At 43.7% G+C, this 12,443-nt stretch overlaps 2 protein-coding genes across 2 annotated transcripts; both read right to left on the minus strand.

Moving 5' to 3' along the window:
• Window positions 1-611: 611 nt before the first annotated feature.
• On the minus strand, window positions 612-7,466 carry SST2_5 (AMSH/STAMBP protein ubiquitin specific-protease; the record flags this gene model as incomplete). Its single annotated transcript, XM_064830437.1, has 8 exons — window positions 612-939; window positions 1,003-1,188; window positions 1,242-1,352; window positions 1,416-5,714; window positions 5,769-6,799; window positions 6,854-7,051; window positions 7,107-7,241; window positions 7,311-7,466. 8 exons carry the CDS (start codon window positions 7,464-7,466, stop codon window positions 612-614), a joined length of 6,444 nt encoding a protein of 2,147 aa, XP_064682939.1.
• A 2,816-nt stretch (window positions 7,467-10,282) lies between these two features.
• On the minus strand, window positions 10,283-12,442 carry ATC70_011244 (uncharacterized protein; the record flags this gene model as incomplete). The annotated part of the gene is made up of 1 exon (XM_064830438.1): window positions 10,283-12,442. One exon carries the CDS (start codon window positions 12,440-12,442, stop codon window positions 10,283-10,285), a length of 2,160 nt encoding a protein of 719 aa, XP_064682940.1.
• Window position 12,443: the final 1 nt, after the last annotated feature.

Genomic DNA, 12,443 nt, shown 5'->3' on the forward strand with positions numbered 1-12,443 from the left:
GAAGGTTGTGCTTATGGACATATAACAGCTGTGGTCCTTTTTCTTCTAAATCAGAAGAATAAATGAGAACGATGTGAGTAGATGCTGGTTTGAGATACATGTTGGTGTAAAATGATGGGAGATTTCTCACCCATAGCACAATGCCCTGTATATCTATACCTTGTCAAAGGGTGTTTGCAATGCATTATTCACACCAACCATTGGACATATCAAAGCAATATGATGCAATTGTACTGTCTAAAAAGTCTCTATCGGCTCCTCCGGCCTTAAAAGTGCAATAATTCTATACAGACACCTGTCATAGCAATATAATTTGAACAATGCATTACGTACAAAGAGTTTACAGAAGAGAAATAGCGTGTGTATCATCTCTGAGAAGCTCCCGTGGATAGCAAATCAAGGAACATGCTTGGTCTTGCTCTAGAATGACAAATTACTTAATGATGCTTCATTGTTTTCCATGTCATCATGTTTATTCAATCTATAGGCACTCTTCGCCCAACAGTATAGAGAATAGCTAAGCCTTAACGAATAGAGTCAAGATTCATAAGATATGTAGCATGTATAGAATTTTATAAGATAACAAGCATCGTGTGTATAGAGTAGATGTTTTAGAATTCATCTGCATCGTCAAACTCATCAGCCTCATCAATCAAATGCTCCTCTGATCCATCATAATCCTCTAACAGAACATCTGTGTGTTCATCTTGACCCAAAGCAGTATAGCCAACACCACCACGTCGTCTAGACATGAATGAGGGTAAATGCCAATTACTAAACAAGTTGATATCAGATAGTGATCGAGGTAATTGAATACGGGAAAGGATGCCAATAATGGCAACGGGAATAACCACAGCAGCAGCAGCTATCTTGGTAATAATAGGGCTGGATAAGAAGTTTGAACCCATTTGTTGCGTGCCGTCAGGAAGTCGAATACGACTGTACATGTGTGTGAATGATAGATGAGTAACAGTTTTAATGTGCTTTTTCTCTTTTACTTACCCAAATCCACCACGTTTGCGGTAGTGCAGTGCAGCAAACACTAGACCAGCTGCGATGATGGGTGCAAAAATGAAGGCAACCCATCCACCACCTGAATGACTGGCACCAGGACACCACATTTGCTCAGCACCAATCTTTTCAAGCTCTTTGCCCCCTTGACAAGTGGAAGCAGCAATCTTACGATAGCTAATAACAGCCATGTAAGCGTGTATTCGTGTATACATGAATGCGCAACTTACCCAGTAGGTGTGTAGTAAAAATCTCTCGTACCATCGCACGTAGGCTCCAGAGGAGAGTATCCAGGCACCAAAACACACTTGTTGTTGGAATCACGAACAAAGTTGAAATCACTACGTATAATTTAGAGGTGTTAGATGTGATGTAGTTTCAGTGCTTTCAGGGCAAACTTTTACCATTCATAGTCTTCTTCAGTACAGGTACAATTACGCACAATTTCTCTGGGCTGAACCAACTTTTCGCCAATGTAGCAATCACGGTCCTGAATACGACGGAAATACTTGGTTTCTCTACCAAATAGACACTGCTCACCTCTTGTATCTTCAGGGCTCCATAGCTCGAAATCGTCATCATTGGGATGATCGCTGTCCAAGATACATTTTGTAGGATGCAGTGAGCTGAAATCGACGTGGAAAGCAACAGACTTGCCGTTCTTTAAGCCAAACAAGACGTATTTCTGGCTGGTGCCATCAGGTTGAGTAATGATATCCTCAATAATGACCTTTTCACCGCGCTTGGCAAATTCAAACATGTTCCATGTCATGCCTTCGTTTGTCGTGTACTTGAGGACGTTAGTAGGTTGTTCATTATCGACCAAGATCAACAAGGCACCCTGATCAGCGAATTCCCAAAGATGAGCACCCTTCTCAATTTCGTTCCATGTCTTGCCAGCATCGCGCGTCAAAAACATGTCGCCATCACGATAAGCAGACAGGCTGGTGCCGACATTACCAACGCCCACCATGAGACCGACTGCACTGGACAAACTAAACAGATCACGCGAGTTTTGTCGCTCAGAGTAACAGTGCAAGTGCAAAGCGCAATCAGCACCGTGGCAGTCATATGCTTGGCCCTTGCTGTCCTTGTGAGGAGGTGCCAATAAGCTCCAATGACCACCAGCATCTGCCGTCTTTCGAGTCACCAGCTTCTTGGGATCGCCCTTGTTGGCTTGGCCAGGATTGCTCACCACATTAGCAATGGCAATGCCCTCAATGCCTTGCATCTTTTCAAAGTCGACAATACCCATTTCATTGCGATTGGCATTCTCAAGTGAAGTGACATAGTAAGTACCATTGGAGTTGGAGGTAAAGATGGTACCATATTCACTGCCTCTGTGTGTGTTGGTCGACACATGGATCCACATGGAGTTGGCAGATTCCATGATAGTGAAGGCCTCGGGAGAGAGGTCAAAGGAAGCAGGAAAGGAGGCAGCAGCAAAGATATCACCATCCAAACTGACGTGCAAACGAAGATTGGCGCCGCCGTTCTTGGAAGCAGCAACAACCATGTACTTGCCAAACACAGTGACGCCCACAATGTCTTCAAACAAAACCTTCTTGTCGTGGAAATAGTTTTGAGAGGAAACAAACTGAACCGTGTTGCCAGCAAGAGTCAACTGGTTGCCAGATTGCTCGCGGTACTGCTCACAGAAGATAGAATTGCGGTGAGTAGCATCAATAGCGCCTTCTCTGCCCCAGATACAGCTACGCATGTAGGTGCCAATGGAGGCCCAGCTACGACCATGATCACGAGAGTAAAAGGCTTCCGAATGGCAGTTGCTGGCAAGGGCGTCGCAGTTCTTTTCGCCCAAATAAAGTACATAATCAGGATCATCGTTGTGGAAACTCATGACAGAGCCAAAGAGATAGGTGAGAGGTGGAATAGGCGTCCTGATTTCATCAAAGTTGGATGCTTTATCGCTGGTTACAAAATGAGTGGTTCCCTCAGTGATAAAGAAGGCACGTTGATCAAAGTGAGGGTTTTGGTAGATTGCAATGACCTTGTGTCCAGAGAATAGCTCCTTCCAGCTGTAGCCATCATTGTCGCTGCGCCAGATTTTGCCATCTTGCGTACGTACAATAACACGATCTGTGTCAGTAAAGTAAATGTAGTCTACCACACGATCAGTGAACTCTGTGGAGCTGGAGAGAATACCGCCTGTTGTACCGCAGGGCCATTCCTTTTGATCCTCGAGGTTGATGCCGCCAGAACAGGTACTCTTGGCGTTCTTCTTGTAGCCAGAGCGTCCTCTAAAGGTGCTTCCAGCTTCGCATTTAGGTGGTCTATCAGGATGACGTCCCTTGAACACGCACTCGTTCTCTTCATTGCGCCAGAAGCCAAACTCGCATTCAAAATCAATGTCACGACATTCACAGTTTTCAGTAATGATTTCGGGTTCTTGGAATTGCGCATTGACGATACACACTCTGTCTTTCTTGCGACGCCAGTGCGCTGTCTTTTTACCGAGCAAGCATGCATCATCGCCATCGTCATCTTTAGGAATCCAGCGCTCAAAGTCGCTCTTTTCGTCATTGTGCTTGTCAATCACACATTTGCGTTGCTTGGTTTCTGAAAAATCAACCGTAATCACCACTTGCGCGCGCTCTACACCGCGAGAATGACCAATGATAACAAATTTGAGCGTGGAAGACTTGGGGTCTGTGGTAAGCGTGTTGACACGGATCTCATCCGCACTGAATTCAAAGAAATGCCACGTTTCTCCTTGATCCCATGAATACAAGAGCTCCTTGGTAGGCTTTTCGTCGTTGATTAGTACCAAAATGGAGCCTTGATCACCAAACTCGTAAAAATGCTCGCCTTCTTGGATCATGGTCCAGGTATGGCCACCATCGCGGGTCAAGAAAGTGTCGCTTTCAGTGTAGGCGTTCATAGAAGCACCTACATTGCCGACGCCCATAGCAAGACCAGGAGCACCAGAGGAAGAGAAGATGGCACCAGGACCATGAATATCTGTGCGACTGTGCAGGTTGAGCGTGCATTCCTTGGTGGAGCAATCAAAGTTCTTGGGTGGCTGAAGAGGCTGCCAGATGCCTCCATCATCCCAACTGATCATGGTGCGCACCTTCTTGGTCTTTTCAGGGCTGCCAACCAAGTCATCAGCATTCCACACTTGGTTAGCAAGAATGATGCCATCTACGCTTTGGATCTTTTCAAAATCAACGTATCCAGAAGCATCGCCATTGGTGTTATCAAGAGCGAGATGATAAAACGTGCCGTTCTCATTTGACTTGTAGAGTGAACCGTAAGCAGTGCCAAATCCAGTGGATTTGAAAATGTTGAGCAAGATGGCGTGAGTGGTAGATTGCAGTACGGTAAATGTATTGCGGTTGATGTATTGGTCAGGAGGGAACTGAGCTTCAGCAAATGTCTTGCCATTGACACTGACAAACAGGGTGAGATCGCCCTTGTTACTGGATGCGACAGCCATAAAGTCCTCTACCACAAAGAACTCGACCACATTGTCAAAGTAGGATTCAGTGGTGCGGCCCCAATCCGTGGTGCGCAATAGTCTCAAATCACCCCCAATGCGATTCTTGTCATATGCAGAGCAGAAGATGGTTTCCTTTTCAATATCGTACTTGGAATCACGGCCAAAGATACACTTTTCCACATACATGTCGAGGGAATCCCAGCTGTTGCCATGGTTACGAGAGATGAATGCTTCAGAATGAGGTTCGGGGTCGTTGGATTCGCCCACAAACAAAAGCCAATCTCTTTCTTGAGGATGGAAATCCAGGGCATTGCTGGTACGACGACTGGGAGGCAATGGAAGCTTGATGGTACGCCAAGAAGCACCTTGATCATCCGTCAAGTGAATACCGTCTTCCAAGAAGGCATACGCACGGTGGTTGTCAAATTCATGTAAGACCACGTTAGTCACTCGGCCATTCTCCTTGAGCACAGACTCCCACTTGACACCTTGGTTGCTGGATCGCCACAACTCGCCATTTTGAAGACGGATCAAAATAACTTCAGAATCACGGAAATATATAAACTGTTCAATATCATCATCGAATACGATAGTATACTTGGAGATGGTGTCGTCAGAGGGTTTCGCCATGTCATTACCATGGCCAGGCGTTGCAGGGTTGGGAGTGATACCGGCAATATTCTCACTGCATTTGCGGTCCACAGGCTCGTCCAAAGGAGTTCCGTTGCCCAAAACACATGTATTACCAGGGATTAGACGATAGCCGCTGGACCCAGGATAGAAATCGTCCTTGGAGCGACAGACGTCTTCCGAGATACGATCAGGACCCACACGGGTACAAGAGCCATCTGGGTTGCGCATAAAGTTGTAATCGCATTCGTAATCAGCACGCGTGCAAGGACAATCCTTTAGTTCGACAATGGGGTCTTGGTAATCACGGCCCACGTAGCAATCACGATCTGCTTTACGACGGTAAAAGATCTGCTCATGACCCATCAAACAGTCAGGACCACTGGTGATATCACGCGCTACAAAGCGTTCATAATCACTCTTGTTTTCATCCTTTTCGTTCAGTTCACATTGGCGGGAGAACACGTTGGCAAAGTCGAGTTGGATGGCTTGGACTTTAGCATCCGAGGAGGAGCGAACAGAGCTGCCGACTAACAAAAAGTTGCGAGAAGAGGATTCTGGATCCGTGGTCAGCATGCGAGCGCGAATAGAGATACCGAGATCGAGTTTATCCCTACAAGTGGAGATTGAGTGCTTTGTGCATGCTTCAACTGATCCTTACACTTACCAGGTTTGGCCACGATTCTTGCTCCACCAAACATGATCAGTTTCCTTTTCATCATCCACAAGCACCAACAAAGTACCCATATCGCCAAATTCATACTTGTGAGCACCCTCACGGACCATTCTCCAAGTCAAACCATAATCCTCTGATAGGAAAGTATCGCATTCATCATACTCCAGCAGATTGGCACCATAGTTGCCTACGCCCATCATGACACCGACAGCAGACTCGGCAGAGGACACTTGCCCCGTATTGTGGTTTGATGTTACCGAGTGCAAATGAAGCGCACAATCTCTGTCTGAGCATCTCATATTGTTACCATTCATGTCCTTTACGACAGCCAAATCCTTCCAACTGGCGCCATCATCAAAACTCATACGTGTACGCACTTCCTTGCCCACGCCTTGAGATTCTACCTGTCGAGGGTTCATAATGACATTGGCGATCAAAATGCCTTCCACGCCTTGGATGCGCTCGAAATCAATATAGCCCATGACATTTCTGTTGGTGTTTTCCAGACTCTTGATGAAAAAAGTGCCGTTGGAATTGGATTTATACATGGAACCAAATTGATCTGTGCCACCGCCCAGTACATCAATCATGAGAGAAGCGCCAGGACTTTCAACAATGGTGAACGACTTTTCATGCAAATTAGCACCTTCTGGGAAAATAGCTTCATGCCAGTTTTCACCGTCTTGAGAAATGTAAAACACCATATCCAACTTGTCGGGTGATGGCTTGACGACAGCGACAATAAAACGATTGATGGCGCTGACAGCAATGACGCCCTTTACTGGTCTACCCGTGTTGAAATCGACGACCTTCTCCGTGTGGAAGAAATCCTCAGTCTGAACGAGGCGGAATTCATCCGGGTTCAAGACGCTGGTCAGTCCAGATTTTGTAGGTGATTCAACGCACATGATTTCCTTAACAGGAGCATTTTCAAAGCGAGGGCTGGATAAGCTCCAAATACAGGTGGTGGTGTGTGTGCGCAATAACGTCAGTTCTTCGAAATTGTTGAGTGTGTAATGAGTCTATTGCGATCGGTCAGCATGGAAACTGGATGCCATATTATATAGCAAACCTACCTCGTCATGACAGTCAACACCTGTCCAAGAACCCAATTTACACTTGAATCCGGTGAACAAGATATAACCAGGTCGTTCAGCGTGGAATGAGAGATGAGGTCCAACAGCAGCGGGCTCTACAGGTGTAGAAAATTCCTGCCATGATTTTCCCTTATCGGTTGTCTTCCAATGTCTTTTGCTTTTGCCAATGATATAAGCCTACGTACCGTAAGTACTCACGCCAAGCATTCGTTATATTTTTCAAAAGCCTTACTCTATCGCTATCAAAGGGATGTTCATACAAGAAGTTGGCCTCATCTTGACCAACATCTTTCACTTTCTCCCACTGTTTGCCTTGATTCTCGGAACGATATAGGGTATGTGCTGATGCATCGAGCCAAAGAACAACCTGTTGAAAAAAACAGTGAGCTTAGCATTCTCTCAAAATAGCCATTCCCTTTCCTCCATCTCTCTTTACCTGTGAATCTTTGAAGTAGAAAAACTTGTTTGGAGTCTTATCGAACCCTGTTTTCTGTACAGTTTGAGTTGATACCCCTTTTAATAATAACAGACTGATCAAGAGCAGGTAAATAAAGGACAGACCCCTCCTCGAGGCCTGCCATAGCATGTTCATTTTGTGTGTTGTTGTAGTTGTTTGAATGGTATATCTGTATAAAATTTCCCCTCTTTCTTAATGCGCCGCCTTCTCGTTGTAAATTGCTATCGCGTAACTATATCCTTGTTACTCACTGAAAGGGTGCATGCTACAACTAATGAAAACTTACTATATAAAGAAGGATTTTATGTTGACAAACAGCAAAAAGGAAAAAGAAAGAGAAAAAGGGAATTAATTCAGACCCTTTGTTATACAATTGGCAATGTGGGAAGTGCCCGCGCGTTGCAATGTTGCTTTGCAATGTGTGAGTGACAAGACCTCAGCGTCATGATGGTGCGAGATATTGAACCGGAGTTGATTGGAGTGGCATTGATCATTAGTATATTACCCCAAGTTGAGGAATTTAAGTCCTCACATCAAGTTAACGTTGATGATGTATCACTAACAGCTTGATCAGCAAGATAGAGCTAGAGCATTTACTTTGATCTAGTTTTGATTGCTCTTTTTAAGAGTCGTTAGTAGCGCTGCTAGCTACAACACTTGAATCATATGTATTGGCTACCTTCCGTCTTTCTCGTCCTTTTTGAGAGACAATACCATGGTATGTCATTCGATTTTTATTCAAAAGCACAGACTTGGTAAGTATAACCGTTTTTCAGCACATCTCCCAAGCGATCCACATCAGAAAATGTTTCACCATCAACTGCTACGTATAAGAAGGCGAGAGAACTGTGTGATCTATTGATGTGCCCATGGTCTTGATGTTGTTGCTGCTCATCGAGCATTGAACAGTTACAGATGCAAATAAGGTGGTCGCTGACCTATCTAGGGCAGCACTTGAGTGTCGATTTCAGTAAATTCAATTTTCAGCGTCTACCATTAGGCGTTTGCAATAATATCTCCATACTGTATCGTTGTATCTCGAGTTCCAAGTGCTTCAAAATGGGAGAGTTGTCGAGAATATGGTAAAAAGTAAGCATTGTCAGGTACACGTTGAGTTCCAGGCATTAGTACATCCAAAGAGCTTATAAACGCTGTAGCGGTCATTAAGCATTGTTCGGAGATGCTCCAGGATGTCTCTTAATACAGTACTTGATAACTGTTAATCTAATGCGATATCCAAATGGAGCATCTCGATGTCTTTTATGCTGGTTTCCGCTACCATTGAAGCACCGTAATCCTCGCTTATACCTGATATAACTGTATTTGAAGCTAGCAGTTATATTGTGTGGTATACCATTTAATGCGCAAATACTTGAGATGGAAGATTGAAGCTCTTGATGTCCATGATAAAAGAATTGTGTGTAGAATTTTCAACTCTCTGAGAGGTTGGCTGAAAATGTGAGCTGCATTGGTGTAACATCCATCGTATATCTTGTCGTTTTTGATGAAGGAAGTCTCTTGAGCCTGAGATTTGTGTCGTTCAAGCTCTTAGCTGCGTCAATCAATGCCGCAAAGAATGCAGTGTTGAAATAGGCTGATTTTACTGACACATATCTGTTGTATTGCAATGTTGAAATGCATTGATCCATATCTCCAGTGGCATGCGATATAATTTATCAGTCATTAAGGAAATAGAGAGAGAGAGAGAGAGAGAGAGAGAGAGTTTCATTCAGCATCTGTAAAAAAAATTCAATCAAACACGATTCATCAAGAGGTGAACTTTGATTCGCAATATGATATGATCAATCATCTTTGTGAAAAGTAGTGCCTGGATAAGGCCTTGTAGGCAATGGTTGTAAATGTTCGTGAGTTTCTTCAATCCAGATCAAAAGAAAAGCACAAATTGCATTATCTGCGGTTTTGAGTGCGGCATTTAGACAAGCAATGGTTGTAATTAACCTGGCTTTGTTAGAGAATCTGCTATTAATGCAAGCTACACATCTGTACCAATGAAAGCAATTCATATATTGGTAGACAGCATAATTGTATACCTTTAACTATTAAAAAAATAGATAAATCACAGCAAAATTTAGGTGCATTGTAGTTGTGTTTTCTCGTGTTAGAAGCCGTTTTAGACTGCCAGAATGGCACCAAACGATTGCTCTCTTCTAGCACTTACTTTCTGACACTTTTGCTCAACTTTTTTGGGAACGTCAAAAATCAACCAAAAAGCATGAGTAGATACCTCATGGATTTTGCCGAAAATCAAACAATCGCGTTTTTGACCTGCAAAATGGAGGCATCTGCTATGACATATATTATATCAAAATGTTTGTCTCAATCCAAAGCACCCTGTGAAGCTATGTTTATGATACTTTCATATGTAAAATCTTGACATTTTCGTCAAAACCCTCAATTTATGAAATTATAAATTGCTCCATAAGCTTGGCCAAAACACAACTTTTAATTATTACCGTTAGATGCGCCTTGAAAAGTACACCAAGAAAGCTTAAGGATGTCTGAAGGAATCATCACATTTTATATAGTCGAACCTCGCAAAATAGTTCAAAGAAGTCGAAATTTGATCAAAAAATTCCCATTTCCAGCGAAAAAATCGATACCGAAGATTAAATGATTTTGGCTGCCAAAATGCCTTCCTCATGAAGGCAGTCTATGCTTTGGAGTTAACAAGAAGACGATTACGAAATAAAGAGTGCTAAGTCTAGTCCAACTACTTTCTGGCGTCTCAGTTGCAAATTTCTACATCTGATAAGGACATTTGCAATAAGTTGCTCATCCAAATGCGAATCTCAATGCGGAATATCAAGTTTTTGTTTTGCAGATCAAGAATTGCTTTGCACAACAACCAGAAAACTTTGTGTGTATTTATTAAGCGATCACGTATGATGAGCTGTGTATCTCTTGTTTCTACGTTGAGTGATTAATTTTGCCTACACAATTTGATTTTTCATGTCTGATGTTGCTGTTGAAGAATGCTTGCTCATGTCAGGCGATGATCGTGTGCTGCTCTCTTGCCCAAACATCTGATGTTGTATGGCTGAATCTTTTAGATATTGAGGAAACATGGGGCTCTTTGGCGTGGATTGTGCGCTACTGTCGCTATGGTACATGCTTGATCTCTGCGCATTTGTCACTGCCAAGTGCAGTGATGATCCTGTACTGTCACGCCATCCATCCATATTATCATTGAATCCGACCCATTGCACCGAGGAAACCGATTTTGCACTGAGAGAGACTCGAGATTGCAGGTGAGGATAACGGTTGTCTGTCATGTTGGGCGTTGTTGGTGTGTTTGGTTGTAGTAAACGAGAGGATCGCAGCTGGAATAGGCTGGAGCTTCGATTTTTCTTGGTGTCTTGGGGATGCCGTGGGTCTGTTGCTGCGTTACTACTACTGCCAAAGAGGTTCAGTGTAAGTCGATTGAATCCAGTGCTTCCTCTTCGTTTATAGCTGACTGATTTTCCTTCTGTCAATGGCTCCATTTGAAGCTGTTGTGGCTCCAGTTCATACTTGTTGCTGTCGGATGTATCGCTTTTAGTGGTAGTGCTATGATCGTTGAATTCTAATTTGGGTATAGTGTGCTGTAGTCCTAACGATGATGAAGCTGAAGCAGCAGCAACAGCAGAGGAGGCTGTAGAATGATGTGATTGACGACGGTACTCTTCTGCTGAAAAGTGAAATTCAGTACCAAGAGAAATGGTGCTAATGCGGTTACTATTATTGTAGAGTGCTAGTTCAGGGAGACTGATGAAATTGGCTCCTCCTTCTTTTAGTCCAGCTCCTTGAAGCTTATGAGTGTTCTTCTCGTTATCGTCATCTACAATAGAAGATGAAGTATAATGAAAAGCGGATGATCTGTTGGCAGTCTTTTCTGGATAGTGTTGTTGTGATGGTGGAGATTGACTGAATCTTGCAGCTCTGCTCTGATTTAGATTTTGACGACGACGTTGATTTCTTCTTCTCCACACAAAATAGGCAATGCCTAAACCGAGAATACAAGCAATACCGATCAGAATGCCAGCAATGGTGCCGCCGCTGATCCCGTTTCGCTCGTTTTGTCCAGTCGAGTTGTTATCGAGATCAACACCCAAGTTTGTCTGAGGGTTTGAATTTTGATTTGTAGCGAGCATCCATTCCTTATTAGTGATGTTAAAGTAAATTGGGTCGGCTGCTAAAGAAGAGGGACTATCCTGTCCTCCGTAATACAATATCACATTTTCATCTATCAATGCACTTGCGTGGGCTGATCGTTTATAGTTTGTCAGTGTGTTGGTTTTGGTCCATTTCATATCGAAGGGTGCATTGATATCCAGGAACCACATGTCGTCGAGGATAGCAGTGTTATTTTGACCACCAAATAAGACATGTGTGGTGCTGGTGAGTGAAGTCATACTTGCATATTTACGTGCAGTCGGCCATTCTTCAATCTGTGGTGATATCTGCTGCTGAGTGATATCGAAGCTGACTGTATCTAACCAAGTACACTGCGAAATCAATTGACTGTTTGTATTCTCCCCAAAACAAGAAATCAACCATTGGTGGTACACAATGGTAATATGGCCCGACATACTGTTGTGTTTAGCAGCTCGTTGTTGGTGTGTCCAGGATCGAGAAGCAAACGAATAGCTCCACATCACATCACTGACCTGTTCGTGTGTTGTTGCGTCTTTTCCACCAATGACATGGAGGGTCTGATTAAGTAAGACAGATGTATGGAGATATCTCGGATTTGGCAAGTGTGTAATATTGAGACGTGGTTGAGCCGAGGGTGGTAGGCTGACGAGGGGCAAAGGAGATGCTGCTTGATCTTGCAGTAATGGCAGGCCTAAAACAGAGATGATAGCATCATTCACTACATGGGAGGTATGGCCAGCAATGGTTGGATAGTCAAAATCAGGCGAGTCTGCTGCTGCTGGTGCATTGGAATGAAGGGAAAAATTCTTTTTGTCGAGACGCAGGGCTATCAAAGAGTGGTTATTTGTCAAGGCGTCCAACTCAATGCCGCCAAGAATATACACTGTGCCGTTCGTAAAGTAATGTGCAGTTGAATGCTTCCGTTGTAAAATGGGTGCATGCACAGATGGCTGCATC

Source organism: Mucor velutinosus (genome assembly GCF_035048745.1).
Source record: "Mucor velutinosus strain NIH1002 chromosome Unknown tig00001564, whole genome shotgun sequence".
NCBI classification, from domain to species: domain Eukaryota; kingdom Fungi; phylum Mucoromycota; class Mucoromycetes; order Mucorales; family Mucoraceae; genus Mucor; species Mucor velutinosus.